The sequence below is a fragment of the Malania oleifera genome, chromosome 10 (assembly GCF_029873635.1).
Source record: "Malania oleifera isolate guangnan ecotype guangnan chromosome 10, ASM2987363v1, whole genome shotgun sequence".
In the NCBI taxonomy this organism is placed as follows: Eukaryota; Viridiplantae; Streptophyta; class Magnoliopsida; order Santalales; family Ximeniaceae; genus Malania; species Malania oleifera.
Genome location: NC_080426.1, coordinates 27,318,212 through 27,341,492, shown reverse-complemented (window position 1 = coordinate 27,341,492; position 23,281 = coordinate 27,318,212). Strand labels below are relative to the sequence as shown.

The window sequence follows — 23,281 nt, the reverse complement described above, 5'->3', positions numbered from 1 at the left end:
TAAAACTCACTAGCTTTTGTCAACGTGTTTAGCCTACTTGCGTCCCTCGCTAAGCACACAATGTCAATGGAGATGTTGTTAATGAATTACGTTTGCTTCAATGTTTACTATTTGCTTGCCACGGCTTTCATGAATTGATTACTGTTTCCACTGCTATTTGAATGAATGCTAATGAAAGTGTATCGTGGATGAATGTTGGTAAACAATAGGCTGGCTAGTTAAGCAAGAGTGCTTTAGCTAGCGCCGCACAGCCCTTCACAAGGGTGTGAAAATAGTCGGACCGTGACACCAAGCAATGAAATTGGTATTTGAAAAACTACACTACTATACAAAAAATTTGGGCCCTACAGATCAAGCTCAATTTATAACCAATTAGACGAAAGCAATTTGTTTGGGATCATTAAACCAAAACAACTACAAGCCTGGATGAGCCATAAAATTCCAGTTCACAAAATTGAAATTTGTGGCAAGTGGCGGTAGAGATTAATGCTTAATGGAAGCAGCCAGCAAGGATGACAATTGTGGTAACCTCTTCCCTTAATATACAGCTTGTGATGCTAGTGGCATGCCAGTGACATTGATCAGCAGAAGCTGGAAGTGGATCCAAATCAAGGGCACAACTGTGTAAACTGCTTGCAGAAGTGCGACAGGTTAGTACAACTGCAGGGAGATGACACCATTTCTAGCAGTGGAAGTGAAGCCTGGTTTCTGGACGCAGTTATTGATGTGTGAAAATATAATACCAATTATTTGCAAAACATATGAGGGACAAAGATCAGTGAGATGCAGGATGAAGGAGAAATATCAGCAGAATGTCATTCAACTACAGTGTACGTTTTGTTCAAGAGCTCTTATAACGTAGTGGATCCTTTTTTCTGATTTTGTTGCCAGTTTTTTTTTTTGTCGTTTTTGTTCGTGCATAGTTTTTTTTCTTGTATTTGGGAGACTCACTCCTTGTAGTTTTTTCTTAAAATATCTCCATTTACTTGTCAAAAGAAGTAAATTAAATCCCAAAAATTAACAGGCATAAAAGAACACACGAGAATATCCTTAAAGGCTTTAGTCAGAACCTACTTCTCACAAACGAACCATCCCTCCTTATTGTAGTTATGTATGATTGGAATTCCAAAATTGCCCCTGTAAAAAAATGCACTGACCTTCATTGATGTTTAGTAATATTTGTGCTGATCTCCCTTATATGCATTGACGATCAAAGAAGAGGCTTTGACTTGACAGCCTTATGGGTTCAACTGTTTAGAGTAACTTTTTCCCTCGTGTTGAATTGAGTTAGGACAAAAAAAAAAAAAACAATGAAGGATCTATTTTATATTTTGAATAATTTCAAGGATAAAAAAAAGAAGCAAATAACAGTGAAGGATCTACTTATATTTTGAATAATTTCTTTAAGAATATATTATTATATTAAATAAAAATACAAAATATATTAATAAAAATAGACAAAAGAGCATCACTAACTAATCCTTGCAATATATGTATAAACATAATCAATTACAAAAATTAAAAAATACTACATTTCAAAAGATAACCTTCTAGTTCTATAGGTTCAAAAATCATCTATGTCATGAACCATTTATAATCCTCATTTTTATAGAATCAATTCACAGGCATAATTTTCTTATTAGGCAAAGCATTTTTTTTCCCTTTTGAGTAAATTTTTTTTTTTTTACATTAGTCAATTTGATTAAAAAATTGGCAAATTTACAGCATCACTGAAGGGGCGGAACGAAGGGGAGTTTAGGCGCAATGGTAAGGTTGTCACCGTGTGACCTAGAGGTCATGGGTTCGAGGCGTGAAAACAGTCTCTTCCAAAATTGTAAGGAAAGGCTGCATACTATAGACCCATTGTGGTCCACCCCTTTCCCAGTCCCCGCATATGCGGGAGCTTTGTGCACCGGGCTGCCCACTATAGGGGCATAACAGTGATGTAAAAGGGCATAATGGCGATACTATAAAAGTGATAGATAGTGATACTATAAAAAGTAAGGGATGCTAAAAAAAAATAGAATGATGCCAAAAAGAAAAACAATTCAAAGCAAAAATACTTGAACTAATAAGAAATTTTCATCCTCACAATAATAAAAATATTTTGTTACAATTATGGTCTTCACATTTTTCCATTTTATTTCACATTTATATATTATATATTTACCCTCCACCTAAAAAAAATATCCGGTATAGTTCACCACAGTGCCACATTAATAAATTTTAAACATGTAAAGTTAAGATCCCAAGAAATTAATGCTACATAAGTCATTTTAATAACAATTAGGGTGTGATCACAAAGACTGTAATTTAAATTTTACAATATGATAAGCCCTAAATTAAATTTATTTAACGTAATTTTAAGTTTAAAAAATATATAATATTTTAATATTTTTAGTTTCTGTAACTATTTGTGTGTGTGTGTGTTTATAGTACTTTAAGATTAGTTAGTGACACTCCTTTTATTTATTTTTCTTAACATAACTTATTTGTAATTTTTACACAATAAATTATTTTAAAGAAACTATTCAAACTATGAACAGATCATAGGAAAATATTCCTTCACTAAAGCTTACTCATTTCCATAATTTAAATTTACAACACGACTCAACATATATATGCTTTAGTGTAAAGTGTAAACTTGTCATTTTAAAAGTTTAACCTGTGCCACCATCGAAATCAAAGCCTCTTTATTGGCAATCAATGCATTTATGGCAGGTAAACACAAGTAGTACTAAAGATAAGTGCATGCATTTCCAAAAAGCTCAGGGGACATCAGTTCCAATGTTAAAAACCTCAAGGGTGATTCCAATTATCAATATGGCAATCCTTTTAACAACTACTAAAATTTGGATCCTTAGTTACCATCCCAGCAAGAAAGTGATACCACCAGAGCTGAGCATTGCTAAATACAGAAAAAAGTGGAAAGAGTCAACACTTAAAATAGAATTGCAGCCAGAAACAAAATACTTGATCATATCAAATGTCATAAACATAAAGAAAAGCCAGCAACTTCTGAGCAAAGGGTAGCAGAATTCACCTTTAACATTCACCTGGCTTCTCATTTGTTTTGGAAAACACATAACATAATTCCAAATACAGGAAAACTTCCAAAACCAAAAATCTACCCGTTCTTAATTTAACCGTGATAGTAGAATACTTAAATCAGTCGACATTTTAGCTATTAAAGTCTAGCTATTAAAGGACCAGCATTCTGGGGGAAAGTTGCAGTCATATTGCTTGAAGTGATGAAAAATAGTCCTAGGGTCTATGGCCAGCTTTTGAAGGTAACTAGCGGTTATCACAAAAACACTGCCCCTGGAACTTCAGAAAACAGTAACTAGTTCAGAGTTACACACAGCAGGCGCTCAAGTGAGTAGCAAAATATTACACTGTACCTCATTCTCAATTTAATCCAAAATAAGAAACTTTTAGACCCTATTTAAAGTACAAGATTTATGATGAAAAGAGAGAGCAACATTCTCTCATGATAACAATAATTGTCGTGATTGGTCAAAGCTATGCCAAGGTTCTGTGTAGGAAGCGCCAAACTGAAGTTCCAAAGCAGGAGCATAAGCTAGCATAGAAAGTTCAAAGAAACTAAGGTAAGGACTTAGTTATGGTTTTACACTTTGAATTCTATAGGTGTGCACCATAGTACTACCTAAACTCCTTAAAATCTCCAATACAAGAAAAAAATTTATGCACTCTTTTCGATTGAAAGGAAGGGAAAGGAAGGTGGGGGAAATCTTTTCTTTCTGTTTCCTTACATTTCCTGTTTGGTTTTTAATTTCCTTTGTTGAATGTTCCTGTTTGTGGGTGGGAATGAGTTGCAGTATCTGTATGGCGCATGCTCGAACTTAAAAAAGTGAAATGGTACTTATATATTTAGGAGGGGATGTTGAGATGTTAGAAATTTAAATGAGATTTGTCCCCAGTTTAGAAGACAAGCACTGACTTGAAAAAAAAAATTACAATGTTATAAAGCACCATTTTATTAAATAAAAAAAAATGTCATATGGGTAATATTTAGTTACAAAACTATTACACCAGACCACTAGATTCAGTTTCCAGAACAAAAAAGTACAAAATATTGGAATGTTCACAAAGGTTCTTAAACAAAGAATTAGAGGTGCTGGGGACACGCTGACTTCGGCCCAATCTGCTTTCATTAAAGATAGGCAGATCTTAGATGCTTTCTTCGTAGCCAATGAGGTGGTTGAGGATGTCAGGAGAGATAAGAAAAGGAGTGGTCTTTAAGCTGGACTTTGAAAAAGCTTATGGTATGGTAAATTGGGGTTTCCTGATGAATGTGCTTAAGAGAGAAGGATTTTTTGGGAATATTTGGTGTGAGTGGATAGGAGGATTCCTCAATTCTGCCAATTTTTCTGTGTTTGTTAATGGTCAGCCTAGGGACTAATTCAGCATTTCAAGGGGGTTGATACATAGGGATCCGTTATCCCATTTTATGTTCACTTTGATTGCGGAGGTCTTGAGTAGGTTGGTGTCCCATGCTCAGGATCTCTGGGCTATTAGCAGTCTTTCTATAGGCAGAGAGGACGTGGAGGTCTCTCATCTTCATTCACAGATGATACCATTTTTTTCCTTGAGAATGATGATGCAAAATTTCGCAAGACTTGAGTTGCTTAGAATTTTTTGAGAAAAGTTTGGGCTTCAAAATCATTTTGTTTAAAAGTGGTTCAGCGGGTCTGCACAGCAGCAGCCATTCAGACACTTCTAGATCTTTAGCAGGTTGTGAATCCTTTCTTGGCCGTTATCATATCTTGGTCTTGCTCTAGGGGATAATCCCTTGTCTGATGTTTTTTGGGATCCCGTGACTGAGACAATGGGCAATAAATTGACGTTTTAGAAGAAGTCTCATCTTTCATTAGGGGGGTAGATCCGTAGATCACGCTCATTAGTGCTTCCCTTGCCAACATTCCCATTTATTTTCTATCCATTTTCAAATTGCCTTCTAGGATGCTAGGAAGTTGTAAAAGATTATGAGAGATTTTTTTTGGTCTTTTACCAAGGAAATTAAGAGGGATAACTTGGGACTTGGTAATTTGGTTTCTAAAAACATATCTTTAATATGAATGTTTCCTCTAGAACCTAATTACTTCTGGCATAAAAACACAAAGAATAAACATGGTTTGCACAGGAACGTGTGGGATCCAAAGGAAGTGACAATGCAACTCATGCAAATCCATGGAAGTTTGTCTCCCAGGTAGCTTGTCTTTTCTTTCTGTTCACTCGTTCCAAAGCAGGGATTGGGGAAAAAATTTGTTTCTTGGAGGATACTAGGGTTGGTGAATTTTCATCGGAACTATTGGTGCCGCATTTGTTTAGACTTTTCTCAGTCCATGAGGCACTAATTTCATCTTTTTATTTCAATAAGGGGGCCTCATTTTGTTGGGATTCCATTTTTTTAGGAGTCTCAATGAAAAGAGAGGTTGATGAGTTAACTCATTTGTTGAGTGTGTTGAGTTCTTTCTTGCCAAATTTTCCGGGGAACACAAGGCTTTGGATTGGGGACACTTCAGGGTCTTTCTCTTTAAAGTCTTTTTTCTCTAATCTTACTAAATCCACAAATCCTAGCCCTTTCCTTTTAACAAAGTTTTTAGGTAAGCAAAGGCTCCCTTTAAAGTTCGGGCCTTCATTTAGACTCTAATACTCAATAAGATCAATACAAATGATGTGTTACAGACCAGGAAGCCCTACAAAACACTTAATCCAGACATTTGTATTTTGTGCAGTGGTTCAAATGATAATTCTAGCCATTTATTTCTTCATTGTAACTTGTAAGGTAGCGAGACACATGTGGAACAATCTGTTTTCTTTTTTTTGGACAGGACTGGGTGTCTTTGGAATCATTTTTTTTTTTTTTTTGACTTTTTGAAGGTAAAGTTTTGGGGCTTCGGGAAGAACATAACAGGAAGGAATTTTTGGGTGTGTGCAGCTACAGCTTGGAAGGAATGCTAGAATTTTCAGAGATAAGAAGACCCCTCCTTTACTCTATATTTTAATATAAATAAAAGGAATTTATTTAAAACACATCAAGGGCGTCGCAAAGATCAAAGATTACATTAAAGTTACAAACAACATTTCCAATGTGCTAGCTAGTACCTGCCTTTAATCATTGCTCTTTGCTTGTATAAGGGGTTGAGGTTGAGTTTCTTAACACTCTCCTATTTCACTCTCTTAAAACACACCAGAAAATTGTGATTCTCTTTTGTGCCCAAATCCCTCTCCAAGCCCAAAGCTCCCCCCAAATAGAGTTGGTGGTGACCCACCATTGTCCGATCAAGTTCAGAGCCAAATTCCACAGGTTCCTAGTCCAAGATAAATGAAGGGGGATAATGGATATGCTCAACTGATTCAGCATCGGCCATTCCAAGATAAATGGAGGATAATGGATATGCTCAACTGATTCAGCATTGGCCATTCAAAGGGGGCATCTATTGGCAACAGATAGCCCCCTTCTCTGCAAGTTATCCAAAGTCAGGATCTTACCATGAGTTCCCTCCCAAGCAAGGAAGGCAGCTTTTTTGGGCGTAGCTGTCTTCCAAATTTGACTCCAAGGAAAACTTTTACTGTTGGAATCCAAAGGATAGAGTTTTCTGTAGAAGGATCTAACGGTGAAGGGCCCCTTCTTATCTAAGGTCTAATCTGACTGATTTGTGCTGTTTCAGTGTTGGAAGTTGTAAAGATAGCTGTAGAAGTCTGTGATCTGGTGTGGTTCCCAATCTTCCACTTTCTAAGGGATCGGGATCTTCCAAAAGAACCCCCTGGTCTGAGGTTTGGAGGGGCTGGCTAATGCATGCATCTTTGTCAAGAGCCAAGTTATAAATGGTTGGAAACAAACCACTAAGAGCCTCTTGATCATACCACACATCATGCCAAAAGTAAATGTTGTCCCTGCTCCCCACATGGAATCTAACACAGGAAAAGAAACCATCCCAACCTTTCCTGATGATGTTCCACCCCTACACAGTGTGGTCCTTTGCCAGCCTAGGAATTCTAGATATTATGATCCAGCCCATATTTAGGGTTAATGATTCCCCGCCAAATGTGTTCCTTCTCAATCATGAATCTCCTAACCATTTCCCAAGCAGGGCTTTGTTGAAAAAGTTGAGGGACTTCAAACCCAAGCAGTCAAGCCTCCTGAACAAATAAGTTGTTTCACCATACGCCATTTGACAAGGTGGAACATGATTTCCGCACCCAAGCTCCCCCAAGTGAACATCCTTTGAATTCCCTCAAGTCTCTTGCAACAGAAGTTGGGAGGGGCAAGAGGGACATGAAGTAAATGGGAAGATTTCTTAAGGTGCTTTTAATGAGGATAAGTCTGCCACCTTTTGAAAAAAAAATATTCCTTCTCGGTCCTGCCAGCCTTCTTTCAAATTTTTCAATGATTGGATCCCACACCCTTTTGTCATTGAACTTGGCACCTAGAGGTAGCCCAAGGTAATTGATAGGGAAGTTCCCATCTTGCATCCCAAAAGTCATGCAAGAAGAGGTCCTTTCACGGTTCTGCCAATCGGAATGATCTCACTTTTACCAAGGTTAACTTTCAAACCCAATGCCGCCTCAATCCTAGCCAAGATACATCTCAGATTCAGGATGTGGAGAGGGTCATCCTCATAAAAGATGAGTTTGTATCATTCACGAACAGGAGATGTGAGACATCCAGGGACCTCCCCTTCCTGCCAACTCATAGGCCTTTGATGAGCCCTTCTCCTGTAGCTTTTACCAACAGAAAGCTCAAAAACATCCAAAACCACAATTCAACAAAAAGGGGGATAGAGGGTCTAATTGTCTTAGTCCTCTAAAAGAACAAAAGAAGTCAGTAAGGCACCCATTGACAAGCACAGAGAAACCTGGAGTGTTGATGCAATAAGCAATTTATCCACACCAACACTCCCCAAGGCCCATTTTCCTTCCAAGGTAAAGGAGAAAATTCCAGTTAACATGATCAAAGGCTTTCTCCATGTAGAGCTAGCACACCACCCCATTTTTCTTTTCCCTCTAGTAAAAACCCACCACTTCATTAGCAATGAGGGCTGCATCCATGATATGTCTACCAGCCACAAAGGCATGCTGACGTTGCCCAATAACTTCTGATCTGGCTCTTTTGATCCTTGTAAAAGGACTTTGGCAAGTATCTAGTAAATGCTTCCCACCAAACTAACTAGGAGAAAGTCATTTATACTGGATGCCCTGGACTTCTTCGAAATCAGAGTAAGGAAAGTGGCATCGATGCTGCTCACAAATCTACCTGATCTAAAGAATTCCTCAAAGGTGTTGGTGAAGCATGCCCCAATTTGTCTCAAAGAAAGACAAGGTGAACCCACCTGGCCCTGGCACTATATCTCCATTGCACTCTCTGATGGTAATGGAAATTTTCACTTCCTCAAAAGGCCTGTCTAGCCATTTTGCAGTGGAGCATCTGAGAGACTTAAAACTGATGCCAACCACTATAAGTATCCAGCTTCTCTTCTAGACTCGGAATAAAAGGTTTAATTGAAGTTGCAGATGCCCCTTTAATTTCATCTTCCTTTACTAAGGTGTACCCCGCGATTCCAATGCTGGAAATGGTGTTCAATCTGAGATGAGCATTCACAGTTTGGTGGAAAAATATGGTGTTCCGATCTCCCTCCTTGAGCCATAAGGCTTTAGTCTTTTGTCCCCAATATATATCTTCAAGACTAATAGCCTCGGTCAGCTCCTTCTTACAAAACTCTTTTGGCCTTTTCTTTGGCACTGAGTCCTTATTTAACCTCCAGCTCATCAAGGCCGTTGATTTCATTAGGGGTGATTGTCGTTCCGCACCTTGATCTTTTCTTTCAAACCCTTCAACTTTGTAGCTAACATAAAGCTAGCTTTCCCCTCAGCTTGCAGTGAGGACCACGACAGCTAGATGAGGTCCCCAAAGCCATTGTGTTTTAGCCCCATATTTTCGAAGCGGAAGGGGGTTGGCCACCATTTGACTCCTCCCGTGTCAATGAGGATGGGGTAGTGTTCCAATGTTGGCCTGGGAAGGAGCTCCTGGGTGACCTGTCCTTCTTTACTTCAAAAGAAAGTAATTTTTTATTCATCTTTTGGCACAATCTTTTGAAATTTTTGAGGGTCTATCACTGTCTGATGTCCAAAGATATTGGAAGGCAGCTTTAATGTAATTGTGTTTTTCTTGTCTGTTAGTTCTCTATTCTACCAAAACACACTGTAAATATTCTTTTCATTAATAGATTCATTTTGTTATCAAAAAATTTGAAGATCACTGCAGTGCTAGCGTTTTCTAGTAATCTTGTTTAGACCAACTATTAGTAGTTGATTAGTGCATCAATGTTTTCTAGTAATCATGCATTATCAAACCAGAACACTCTAAATTCCATTAATCAAACTCCAGTAGCATTTTATATACAAGGCACCTTAACAATTGGCTTAAAATTTTCCTAACACAGACAAAATCAATCCACAGCAATTATGAGCCAGAATAGAAACCAAATAAAACCCTAGGTCTCTGAATTTCAAAGTCTCAAGGGCAGTTTGCAGATCGTTTAAAAAGGAATAACCAAAGTCAAAAGAGAAAGTCATTAACAAAAAATGTTCATTATATAGAAAGTTCTAAAAATATATAAATTTCTTTGCATAACCAAACAACTATAAACCCAACATCAACCTCTAATAAGATTTGAAATTACCAACACAAACCTAAGTAGGTTACCAAAAGAATAATATATCAATTAAGCCAATTTCCCCTTCTTGACAAGCTCCATTGTCACGCTGCCTCTAACAAGACTGACCATGGCAATACCAGAACTATAGATATAAATCATTGGCTATGGACCAGGTCCCCCAAATAAATGTTTATTTCTGAAATAGATAATAGATTTTAGAAAACCAGAATATGGTTGCTCCATAGCCAACAACATTTGTAGTTATGGTATCATAGAAAAGAGACTTGTGTAAGATACTAGAATTTAAGATCAAACACATTATAAAACTAGTTTGAGAAATAAAAATAACAAAGTCTGGAAACTATTAACCAACAAAACCATCATCAACATAACTAGGGATCATCTATTTCCCCATGCCACCATATGGCACATATGGGTATCAAATGCAAATAAGCCAAAAAAAATCCATTTTTGGATCTTGAATGATGTTTTTTCAGGCCCATAGTAAAAGAATGCTGGCCTACAGAAGTTTCTAATATGTATTCTAAAGGCCACCACATTAGACACCTCAAATTAATGCTCCAAAAGAAGTCCATGCCATTTCATACAAACCTCTTAATAGATATGTTTGGCTTATAAAGTGAACTAAAGGCAAATTAACACTTTTTTACTGGGGCAACTTTACACTAAATAAATAAACAATTGTGCCAAAAACCACTCAGTTGAATTTGCAATATTAAAAAAAGTGGAATATGCATAATTGAAAATCTTTCAAGCAGCAGCTCATGATAATGAATACCTTAACTCCTTAAATAATATTCTAAGTTGCTATAATGATGAAAAGCCAGCACAAAACCAAAAAACTGACCTGATTCATCTCAGACACAAGCTGATTCAAAATTTTCAAACCAATGGCATAGTGATCCGATGATGCCTGATAGAAACAAAATATTTGTCAGCAACTAACATTCGCAAGGATCACGACAAACAGCAAAAGCAACTTAATGTGGAAATCATTCATCAATACATCACAAGGATATCTTACATGATTACAAGAACAGAAATGAGAAAGTTAACAGTGCATCAAGTACCACCAGTAATCAGAAAAAATTTCAATTTGAAAGTATACCCAGTTACCCACTAATCAAACATGCGAGACTGCAATGTAGCAAAAACAATTCTAGAAGCATCGATATTGAGCTTTCTTTTCAATAGGCAGAGGAGAATTCATAAGAGACAACTAAGAAGACACCAGCCCAAGTACAGCAGAAAATACGCAAGTACATTTCAAGAGATCCAAAAACTCTAAGAGGCATTTGGTTCGCAGCACTTTCAACTTTCTGTGGCATCCCATTCCCATGTTTGTTTTTGAGCTGGAATCAGATATGGTGGTAATCTCACTCCTTGGGAACGAAGGATTCCCATTAACATGGTAGTCCCATTCCCATCCTCCACCATGAATAGAGTTGCATGGGAATCCCATTCTCATGGGAATTTTATTTTTGGGACTAAATTGCCCTTACTATTTTTGGTGGTTGAACATTAATGATCCATAATAGAATTATTACACACACCATTATTATATTTATACGTAAATTATTCTAATAACAAATTTTTTTTAAAAATGGAAGATATAACATAACAGTTGAATGTTTAAGACTACATTGCCCCCAATTATTCTAGTTAATTAGGTTATTAAGTGTTGATGGTTGGAAATTTTAAGACATTGACTTCATTATGTACATATTATTTGTAGGGTTTTGTGTCGAAAATATGATTATTCTTCATAGACACCTCAAGGGTATAATTGTCATCACCTTGAAATGCCTGCTGGGATTCCCATGCTGAACGAAACCTTAACATGGGCATGTGAATCTTACAACGTGAACCAGACAAAAATATTCCCACAAGGCAGGCATTTGGAATGAGATTGAATATCATAAAAGGAAATTTTTTTTTATTCCACCAACTAGTAATATATGCACACACACACACACACACATATATATATATATATATATTTGGTAGCAAAAGAAATTTATTAAGAAAGAGAGAAGAGAGATTTATATGCTAGAAGAGGACAAGAGATCCTCCAAGCAGGAAGGAAAAAAAAAACCAAACTAAAAAAATATTAATAAATAAATAAAACAAACTACCAAACCCTAATTTTAAAAACCCCTCTTTAAGCCCTCCCTTTCATTATTGATGGAACTCTGTAATCTTACAAGTTCTCGCTGCCTTCGAGTCTTTTTTTCTAGTAGAACCATCCAATTGAACTTCATTCCCTGCGGGGTCAGCCAGCCACAGTCCGATATCATTCAGAATTTTTGGAGCACCAACACCCTGCCCACTAATCTCCACCACTGGAGTAGGTAATAACCCATCCCCACAATGATTAGTCACAGCTAAGTCCACACCCAACTTCCCCTCCTCAAAAATAGGAACATCCTCTAAACCTTCAAGCAGAGAAGGGGGCAGACAAGAAATATCCCCAAGAGAAACAGAAGAATCGGAACTATATTCCACCACCTAGTAATATAGATGAGTCCATCTACTATATTTCACTCGATTGTTGTCCTAATTAATTCTAAAGTCATGTTCAGTTCGTAAAATAGAATGAGATGAAAATAGGACATAAAGGAATTTTAAACTGAAAGTATTATCAAATTAAGTGAAAATTTATTACATGCTCATGTACCACATGTGTAATAACTAGGAAGTGTATTTTACTATTATTCTGTGCAAAACGTAGGTAGGCAAGAGATAAAAATAAATATATGTTTATTTGTAAATACCATCCATAGTTTCAATAATAATATAGATGAGTCCATCCACTATATTTTGCTCAGTGTAGTCCTAATTAATTCTTAAGTCATGTTTAGTTTGTAAAATAGAATAAGATGAGAATAGAATGTAAAGGAATTTTGAACCGAAAGTATTATCAAATTAAGTGATAAAGTTACTGCATGCTCATATACCACATGTCTAAAAACTAGGAAGTGGATTTTACTATTATTCCATGCAAAACGTAGGTAGGCAAGAGATTAAAATAAAATATCTTAATTTGTAAACATTATGCACGGTTACAATCTAATAATATGGATGAATCCATCTATTATATATCTTAATTTGTAAATATTATGTACCACAGGCTCCCTTAAGGCACCGTGTATGTCCAAAAATGTAGCCCATTAAACAGGACAGATAAAGCTTTGAACCATCTATCTTTGAGAAAAAAAAAAAAAGTTTAATCTCAACTCCTTCTTAAGCTCTTCTATTTCCATTTCTCCACAACAAAAAAGATTGTCAGAGGGACCAAGACTCTTTTCCTCTCTGTACGAAATTTATACCTCCCTAAGCCCAAAACTCTTCCTTTACTGACCCAAGTGCAGATCTTCCAGATCAGCCATCACTTCATATGCCTTATCAAAGAAATTTGAGGAAACTTCCAGCTCTCAGTTTGGAACATTCCTCTCAAAGGAAATGTTCATGGTCACGCCGGCAACAGAAAGGACAGAGCAATTAACCAAAGCTTCTTTATTTCAGGCCAGAGAAATGAGATCTGCCAACCCAGTTTTAAGAGCGGAGTGCGGGGGATTATATTTTCTATTAGACCATGAAAAAAATGGGGATGACTCAAGAATCAAGAGGATGAGGGGGAAAGCATTGGTCATGCACCTGTTAAATCATTACAACAAAGCTTGTTTCTTGGAATGCTAGCAGCATAAATGATTGGAATAAAGGGCCGTTGGGAAGAATTTCTGAGGGAATGGAAAGGGGATACCATTTGTCCATTGGAGATACAAATGAAAGCTGTAGACAGGTCTTCTATTAGCAGTTTATGGGAGTCAGGAGCTGCAAGTGAAGATTCTTTCCTGCAGTTGGCAATGCTGGCAGCTATTATTGTTTGGACAAAAGGTAACGTGGGGTTAACATACAACACACTGGGGAGCTTCTCAGCCCTATTTCTGTTCAAAACTTTGGAGGAGAGCTTCTGTTGGTTGCCATATTGGGTCTAGAGGCAAGGAAAAGGACCCCCTCTCAGGGGTGGGTCTTCCCCTTGGACAAACTTTAGAGCATCATCCTCTCTCACTCAAGAATAAACAAGTTTTTTCAGCATTGACCAATTTTTTTTTTTTATTTTGGGGTGTTAGGGGGGGAGAGTCATTCAAAAAACAATTTCTAACCAGCACCCATGCTTAAACAACATTGGAGGAGTTCATTCGGGCCTAAGGACATATGGTTTTGAGAACATGTGACACAATGTAGAGGAGTTTAGAGAACTTGTCAATAGAAGAATTTCACGACTTTTGCCAGCTTCATTGTGGCGACCAAAATAAAGGCCTTAACCCCTAAAGGAAGAGTAGAAAAGGTGGAATAGGGGTACTTCTAGAAATATTTGTACTAAGAAAGAGTCTCATAAGCGACATTAATGACTTTGATGAAAAGGGGGTGGTTTCTGGGCTTTCTGATGAAGATAGATGAAGAAGGTTAATGCTTAGGGTGGAGCTGTCCAATATTTTATCTGGGAACTGGGCTTCAGGGGATCTGAAATGCTAAATTCTTCCACAGTAAAGCAAATGCCATAGAAGATGCAACCAAATGAATAAGATGGAGACTGGAGATTGACGAGGCAGTGCTTGAGGCAGATGGAGACAAGGAGGAGGAAGTTGGTAATTTCAACAAAAAGCTTTAGTCAGAGCTGGTTGATTGGAGAACATTGGTTTGAGGGCATCAGGTTAACTAATATCAAAAGTGATCTGGCTCCTTGGCTAGCAAGGCATTGGATGACAAGAAAATTTTGAAAGTGTGCAATCGACACAAAACTCCAGACCTTTGAGGACTGGCATAATGGGTTTTTCCAAACCAATGAGATGTGATTAAAGCTGATATGATAAAGATCTTTGAGGACTTCCATTGCAAAATAATAGTTTTTGTTGAAAGTCTGAATTCCATTTCTTTAGCCATGACTCCAGAAGAGGTGGGGGCGCCAATGTCTATGACTTCTGGGACAATTGTCAGGATTCAAGAGCAGAGGGGCATTGACGGACAGCTTCCACGGAAATTAAACTAACAAGAATAGATTGATCAAGAGAACTCTTCCAAGGCTGAGCTTTTGTTTCCTATTGACGCCTAAGAAGAGTTATCTTAGTTTTTCTAGATCCATTGTGGATGACAAATTGAGAATTTAGCTGACATCATCAATTCAGGTAAAGGTTGTAGTAGAGGCTCATTAATATATACTCAAAAATTATTCAAGAAAGAAAATTGTGACAGGAATGACAGAAGCCACAAATATGGTATAAAAGAAGCAAAACATAAATTCTCCACTTCCAGAGATTCTCCCATTATGCTTCCTCCATACACACGCACACACAAAAAGCAAAGCAGGGACACACTCCAAATTAAACCAGTTTTTCATCACAAAATCCAAAAAGCAAAGAGAAAAATAGGGAAAACCAAAGAACCACAAGCACTTCAAAAGACCTTGGACAACAACACCTCTTTCACACGCAGGGCATGTTATTGACACAAGTTGTAAAACTTGTTAAAAAGAAAAATAAGGGTTTTTTTTCATCCAATGCAAAGTAGACACATCGGGACACTTTGGAACACATGATAATGATGCATTTTCTATTATTATTTTATTTTTGGTGTGTGTGTGTGTGTGTGTGGGAGGGGGGGACAGGGTGAGTATTTCATAAACCTAACATCTCTGCCTGCCTTAGCAGAAGATAAAGCTCATTCGAGCTGGCCATATCTGAGTTCCAGCAAGAATCAGGGTGTACGCGCGCTTGTACAGATGCCCAGGTCGTGCATACATATAGAGATCCCTAAAGCCACAAAAACTACAGGAATCTCCTCTTTTATCTTTAATCAAACTATGAACATGTACTATTAAGTTTTGAAGCCATGTGGAAGAAAATTTATTCATAGAATTTATTATATGTATATAAATATATATTCCCAAAAGGGAAAACCTACTCTAAAACATGTCTAAATTTAAATTTTTGAAGTTTTCGCATCACAATGTGCGTATCATGTCATGTCCGTGTCACTTGTGACTTTTCAGGGTCATGCTAAGGAAGAACCTAATATGCAGAGAGAGAGAGAGAGAGAGCTCAAGGAATGTGCCACTCAACATCAAATGTTCCACTGGACTAACTTGATTAAGAAGATATTGGATTCATCCTTAGTTTCTACACTTTTTTTTTCACAGAAAAATAAATATGTTAAGGAAGAAGAGAAGAGTTACAAACTAAGGCAAGACAAGAAATCCTCAGGGAAAAAAACAATAAATAAAAAAATAAAACAAAGGGAGATGGGAAACTAGCATAACCTAATTAAGAAAACCCCCTGTTAATCCCTCGACATCATAATTCACATAACACCACAAATTAGATAATCCCCACTGGTCTTTCTTCACCTTTCTGGCGCAACCATCGAGACAAACTTCATTTCCTCCAGGACCAAGCAGCCATAACCCCATCTTATCCAAAAGTTGTTAATCCCTTGACATCATAATTCACAGAATTTCTTCACCTTTATGGCGCCACCATCGAGACAAACTTCATTTCCTCCAGGACCAAACAGCCACAACCCCATCTTATCCAAAAGTTGTTCGGCTGCTACATCCTTCCATCCACTTTCTCCATGGGAATAGACCAAATCCTTACTCTAAGGAGTAGAGGCTCGTTAGTCTCTACACATTTGATTGCATTTTATAAAACATTGACATCTATTTCAAAACATGAACCGATCACCCAAGTGAAGCCACAGCACTCTTCGCAACTCCTCTTCTTGGGTCTCGTTATCCCTTCCGATCTCCCCTTCAAGGGTAAGGAAATTTCATATTCTTTCTGTACTTGGGGAGTAGAAGATTTTGATAAGAAATTTAAAACTATACTTCCTTCCCTACCAGATAATCGTCATCATTAAAAATTTTATTTTAATCTCAGATAATTTCTTATCAAAATCTTCTACTCCCCAAAAAAGTTTTCAGAATAATTTTCTAATAAACAATTTTTTTACTCAATCACCCCAACAAATCACAAACTTATATTGCACTATGGCAAATTCCAGTTTCCAATCATTGAATAGGCAAAAGGCATTAGTTGAACCATGAATTGCAATTAAAAAAAGAAAACAATAAACAATTAGGGCACATTCCAATTTTGTATAAAAGCACCTAGGCAAAATATGTATTTTGTGCAAAAGAAGTAGCTTATCCATTACCTACTTGTTTTATCCTTTAACATTATTTTGTTTAAACTCAGGCTGCAGTTTGCAAGGTGATAATCAGGAGGGGAAGAGTAACTACATGGCTTTGTGAAGAGTACAATTCCAACCTTATAATTTGTTACACTTTAGAGGATGGGAGGTCAAGATATTTCCAGTGGGTATAGATTCCTATGGCTAAGCCCAAGGAGGGTGCTACAGGCAGATCACCCCCTCAACCAGATTTATTCTTGAATTGCTCGTTAAATAATGCAAGATTACTTAACATTTTTTCTAACCCCCCACCTATTAAGATTCCAGTTCCACCCTTGATAATAATCATGGTTGCCATGACAAAGTTACAGCCATCACAGACTTTGCATAATGTGTGACAAATTGTGAAATCACAAGATATGTTCAAAAAAATAAAATAAAAACAAAAACGATGATATTTTTAGTTCTGACTCTAGAATCTAATGTGAATATATTTTAACTGATCCTTAGAAAATTTTATTCAATATACAACATGTATCATTCATATTTAATTTTTGTATTATTTTAATGTTGTTCCTGATAGAGAAACAACTCCTTTTCATTTCTTTTTCAGTATAACTGTAATTAAAAGTGAGTGAGAAATATATAAGTTATATAACAACTTTGGTGGGAAGATGCTTACGGGCACTTTCCTTTACATTGACGATCCCTTTAGCATAACAACATAAGTTTATTCATAGCAAGTACCCCAAGAGAATCAATAAGACACTAAAGTTGGAGTTACTATTAGTTGAGTCCTTGGAAATCTGTTTCTTAATTATCCCATAATTTTCCCCCAAAACGAGGTTTAAAGTTGGCAGTGGGCAAAAGGGTTGTTTTTAGCAGGAATTTTGATTGCGGAAGCTCCTCTTTATTAAAAATTTTCCCAAGAGAATCAATAAGACACTAAAGTTGGAGTTACTATTAGTTGAGTCCTTGGAAATCTGTTTCTTAATTATCACATAATTTTCCCCCAAAACGAGGTTTAAAGTTGGCAGTGGGCAAAAGGGTTGTTTTTAGCTGGAATTTTGATTGCGGAAGCTCCTCTTTATTAAAAATTTTCCCTTGTCCTTCATTATCGTGTCCCCCTGATGCTCCCTTTAAGATTTCAACATTGATCCAAGAAGCATCCTAAAATTTCAATTTTTTTACAAATTTTAATGACTGGGAGACTAGTGATCTTATTTTGCCTTTAAATGTTCTTGATTCTTTCTCATTTTTCATTGTATGTGAATCAATGCGATAGAAGATGGTGGTATTAGGATTCTTATGTGGTAAATCTTTGTTTTTTGACGGGTGTTTCTGATGTTAGCCCTTATATTTTGCATTCTTTCATGTGACGAGCTAAGATTCCCTCCAAAATCAAGGCTATTATAGGATTTAAATTCTAGAACTCCTCACTAAGAGTAATACCAATTACCAACTACAAAGGCCAAATAAAGTTTTTTCTTTATACAGTACGTGTGTGTGGTGCTTTCAGAATGGGAAGACTAGCTCACACTTGCTTTTTTACCATACTTTTCCTTGGGGATTGGAACTATTTCTTCGGCATTTTCTCAGACAGTGGCTTTGTCCATATTCTTTGGAGACTTGTAATATGGTGCAAGTGTTCTGATATTTTGTGGAGTAGCATAATCCCAAATTTGCTAGGGCATTCTGCATACAGTTTCTTCATAGGGGTTCTTCCGACCAATATGCATAAAAATTGGATCATTAGATAGCTGTGCTTTTAAACAACTTTGTTTTTCTTCTTCTTCTTCAACCATGGGTTTGTCCTTATTCTTTGGAGACTTGTGGGGCTGGTTTGTCCATATGTCCATAGGGGTTCTTCTGACCAATATGCAGAAAGATTGGATAATTAGATAGCTTTGCTTTAAGTTTTATTCCTTTGTTTTTTGGAGAATAACTCATCCTAACATATCCTGCTTGATTATACTTTTCATCCTCTCTATTTCTCCTCTTTATTAATTTCTTTGTTTATTTAAAAAGTATAAATAATGTAACATGTTGAGTACAATCACGCATAAATTTCTCAGCATACCAAATATCAAGGCAATGCAAACACTCAAATCCATGACTAAAATAAAACTAACAAAAATGAAAAATAATTATTAATGCACTTGACAGATATTTAAACCGAGGGGGGAAAACATGTTGTTTGAACCACTAATAATCAAACAAAATACAAACACAAGCCCTAGAGTAAATCTACCAGAAAATAACATAATACAATTACCAGATATTTTTACACAAAAAAATAGGAAAAAAAAAATGTCGCTCGAACATTGAACCACAAATAATCAAACAAATAGAAACACAAGCTCAAGAGTAAATCCATCAAAAATAGAATAATTAATTAATTAATTGATGCACAAGTAATGGAAATTTAACCAAAGTGGAAAAAAACCACTGTTGTGAGACTATTCTGACATTCTAGAGACAATAATTAATCAGTATTTTGGGGAAATGGAAGCCTCGGTCCTCCAAATCACGTTTAACCCTAGCAATGCTCATTAGGCAACTCAAGGCGTAGAAATTAGAGGAATATTTAGAAATCATACTGCCAATGTAATTTAAGTTGTAAGGAAGATCATAATGCCGGTGCCACTCTGGATCTCTTAGTGTTAGAGTACTCACGTTTTCTTCTTTTCAATTGAAAAATGGGATTCATAATAGTATTCAATGAAGCTGAGATTCTAGCATAGCACAAAATAACTAATTAATGAGGACAGAAGTTCAAGATTAGTTGAGTCATCCAAAGTACAAATGGCTAGACAAATTAGTTGGTTAATAGGGCATTTATTGAGGAATCTGTACATCCTTCAGGTTGTATGTTTTTTTTCTTTTTACTTTTTCGCGCTATATCCCATTATCATTACAATATTAAGAGGATGCCTTGTCCTTCCCATGTAATTTATCTCTACTTCTCTCGTATTGTTTTGTTTCTTACAAAAGAAACTGTTGAGTTATGGCTTGCACAGGGGCTCCATGGACTCCTGATTTTCTCTATTTTTCGTATTTGCTATGTGTATGTGTGCATAACCTTAGAGCGTGATTTCGCAACAGAAACAATAAAGGATCCATTAGTAACAACGTTTGATAAAAAACAAACAGAAAGTAAGGAATCCAATCAAACAAGCTAAAAGTAATATCATATATGCATATGCATACACATTGCTGCATAACTAATATACACAATTATACATTCATCTACTACAATATACCTATAAAATATATGCATAGACACACACATGTACATGTACATGTACATGTACATACATGCATCCTATATTCTGTACCATAAATGGATATGCATACATTGATACGCACACACATACATCCTGTTGCATAACTGATATACACAGTTATACATACAACTAGTACAACACACCCATAAAATACATGCATAGATACACACATGTTCATGTACATACGTGCATACAACCTAAAAGTATAATCATGTATCATATGTGCGCATGTATACACTGATATGCACATGTATACACACATCTAACACATTACAGACATAATATACATGCTTAGATACATAGACATACACACACATCCATGCATGTGTGTATTTATACACACATCCATGCATTTGTGTATTTATACACACATCCATGCATTTGTGTATCTATACACACATCCATGCATGTTTGTACTTATACACACATGCATACACGCATATATAAATAAATAATAAATCTATATATATGTGAATGTACATATACAAAATAAATATGTATGTGTGTGTATGTCAAGCTTATAGACATCTTGAATCACTTCCATATGGACATTGCATTACAAATAACAACAATGCCATGTCCAGAAAATCCATCACCTGGGTCAAGAAGTTCATCGACTCTTTAACAACATCTCTAAATCTGTCATCGTCAAACCATCCAAACTTTGTAACTCGACATAAAAGTTGAATCAGGGATCCAACAACAAAAGGCTGCAATTCAGGTCCTCTGCTGGCCAGGTAGTTTATAAGATAGCTTCCTTCAAAGAAAATACACAGAGAACAATTTGAAATATGTAAACAAGTAGATAACAAAAAACATAAAATAATTAGAAACTAGATGTCATTATTATGCCATATGAATAAGATGTATTTAGTGGAAAGCAACAAAACAGCATCAGTCACTAAGTTGGCTGTGCATTGACAGTATCCACATTTTTCCAACAAGGGGAAGCACAAGGATGGGAATGCAATGGCGAAAATAACCATATGAATTCCCCTGAAAACAAGCATGTAGAATATATTAGTGAGCAGAACATGAAAATTACGAATATCAAGCCGAAGCTGTAAAGCGAGGCTATGCTCAGTCACTTGCTTCAACAAACTCGAACTAGCCAGCATCAATGCATAAGGAGTCAAAGCATTGTCCAAAATGTATTGGCATTGTGAAATGTAATCAGTGTTCATGGAAAAGCATTTCAGGGTGTTCTCTGCATGAGCTCGTTCGACTGAATCCTGTGAATTGTAGAGCCTCTCACATAGAGCCTCAAGCTGCGCTAAACTCTCCATTGTTGACAAGATCAAGATAAGTTTCCAATTTCCCTTTCTCACGTTATCCAATCATATCTACAAATTTTCCACAAAACGCAGTTACACATTTTGCGGAGAAAACAGCACAAGAGCACAAGCACATAGCACACCTAGCAGTCGCAGACACAACATAGAGTCTAACAGAATTACAGAAGCCAAAACCAATAACTCAGTATTTTATTATTCAATATAAACTGTTACACTGTTTCCAACCATACATAATAACATATTTAAATGTAATTTTGTTTGATTTTACAAAGGATGCTTGAAAATACATATATAAGTCCACGATGATTCAATGGAAATGAACCATGAAGCTACTCAACAGCAATCCCTCTGTACAACATGAAACAGCATCAACCCTGAGAAAACAACAATCGGAAAACCAAAAATTAATGGATATTTGATCGAAAAGGACGCTGCTAAAAGTGAGCTTCCATAAATTCACCGCCGAAAAAGGGGATAAAGAGAAAGAACAAGAAAATAGCTACTAATACACTATAGACTCACAACATTCAACATCCGACAAAGATCAACTCTCAACTTTCGATTTATCTACAAGTACGCAAAGGAGAGAGAGAGAGAGAGAGAGAGAGACAGTACATCAAAATAATCCCAATGCAAAAGCCTACTAACGATTCTTCAAAAGACTAAACCATCTGCAGCATGGAAAATATTTTTCGGCGATTTTCCAAGAAAATAGAAGAAATGAAGATGAGAGAAGAAAATTTTAGCAATTCCAGAAAGATCGTTTTCGGAGGATAGGGAGAAAGCAAAAGATAAACCTATGGATCTGCGATCTGATGACAGTTTTTCTTTCTTCTCGTCCGCGAGTGGGCCTTCGTCCTGTCGAGATGAACTTGGAGAGAATTCGTTTCCTTCTTTGCTTCTTTTGCAGCTCTTGACAATGCCGAGAACGAGAGAGGGAGAGATGGGGCGTTCTTTGTTTGATTGTTAGTGTTCTGAGAGGCCGATACGACGTCGTTCGGGAGTACGCCTGCCGTGAGGTCAACGCTGTTGAATCGCGTCTCCAGTCCTTCGGATGTGCGGTAGACGTCTTTCAAGGTCGGCGTTCCGACCGCATTTCAATCCTTTTCTTTACTATTTTTAATTAAAATACAACTTATTTTTCTTCAGTTTTACTTCTTGTTTTTTTTTTAACTGACACTCTCTATTTTCTGTAAAGATTTCTCTTTTTGGTTTTTCACCATTCTCTCTATATATTTTTTTGTTACAATTTATTCTCCTTCTGTTTTACTATTTTTTGTAGCTGACGCACTCTATTTATTCTTTCTTCTTTAAGTTTTTTTTTTTTTTTTGGTACCATTCTCTGGATAAATCTTTTTATTTCTTGTTTTTATTAAAAATTTTATTAATAAAAAATTGACAGCACTCATTCCAAGATTGTCCATTTTAGTTAATTTGACAATCATCATAAGATCACAAGATGATGTATCATTCTAAATTACTCAATTACGAATGTAATATTACTTTATTAGTAATAATATACAATGATAAGCAATCGTAATAACTTGGATGACTCTTTAATAATTATTTATCATGTCATTATTATTGATATTTTATTAACTCATAAATTTCACATTGCTAATGTCAAACAAGAGAACTCAAATATTAAAGCTATCATCGGTCAATCAATATATGGTGATTGACTCAACTAATTTCTCTCCAACTTTCATTATTTATTTAGAATGTGTTTATAATAAGCATGTTGTCGCGCTTAAAGTCTTTCCTTGTATGTCAAGCTTATCAAGTCTTTCCTTATATGTAAAAT

At 36.3% G+C, this 23,281-nt stretch overlaps 1 protein-coding gene across 13 annotated transcripts in view; it reads right to left on the bottom strand.

Annotated features, from left to right (window-relative positions):
* The window catches only part of LOC131165875 (uncharacterized), a 100,810-nt gene extending 78,266 nt beyond the window's left edge, over positions 1–22,544 (bottom strand). For 7 of the 13 annotated variants that reach the window (XR_009139688.1, XR_009139686.1, XR_009139687.1 and 4 more), the window contains exons 1-5: positions 22,275–22,530; positions 21,765–21,851; positions 21,228–21,525; positions 20,779–20,939; positions 10,552–10,617 (exon numbers count right to left, since the gene is read on the bottom strand). Coding sequence is in view for 10 of the 13 variants with exons in the window: in XM_058124011.1 (XP_057979994.1) it covers positions 10,552–10,617; positions 20,779–20,939; positions 21,228–21,468 (468 nt within the window). In the remaining 3 variants the exon portion in view is untranslated. Of the gene's footprint in view, positions 1–10,551; positions 10,618–20,778; positions 20,940–21,227; positions 21,526–21,764; positions 21,852–21,999; positions 22,045–22,092; positions 22,149–22,274 lie in introns of all 13 variants that reach the window. The other 6 variants (XM_058124015.1, XM_058124007.1, XM_058124016.1 and 3 more) reach the window with 4 other exon arrangements.
* Positions 22,545–23,281: the final 737 nt, after the last annotated feature.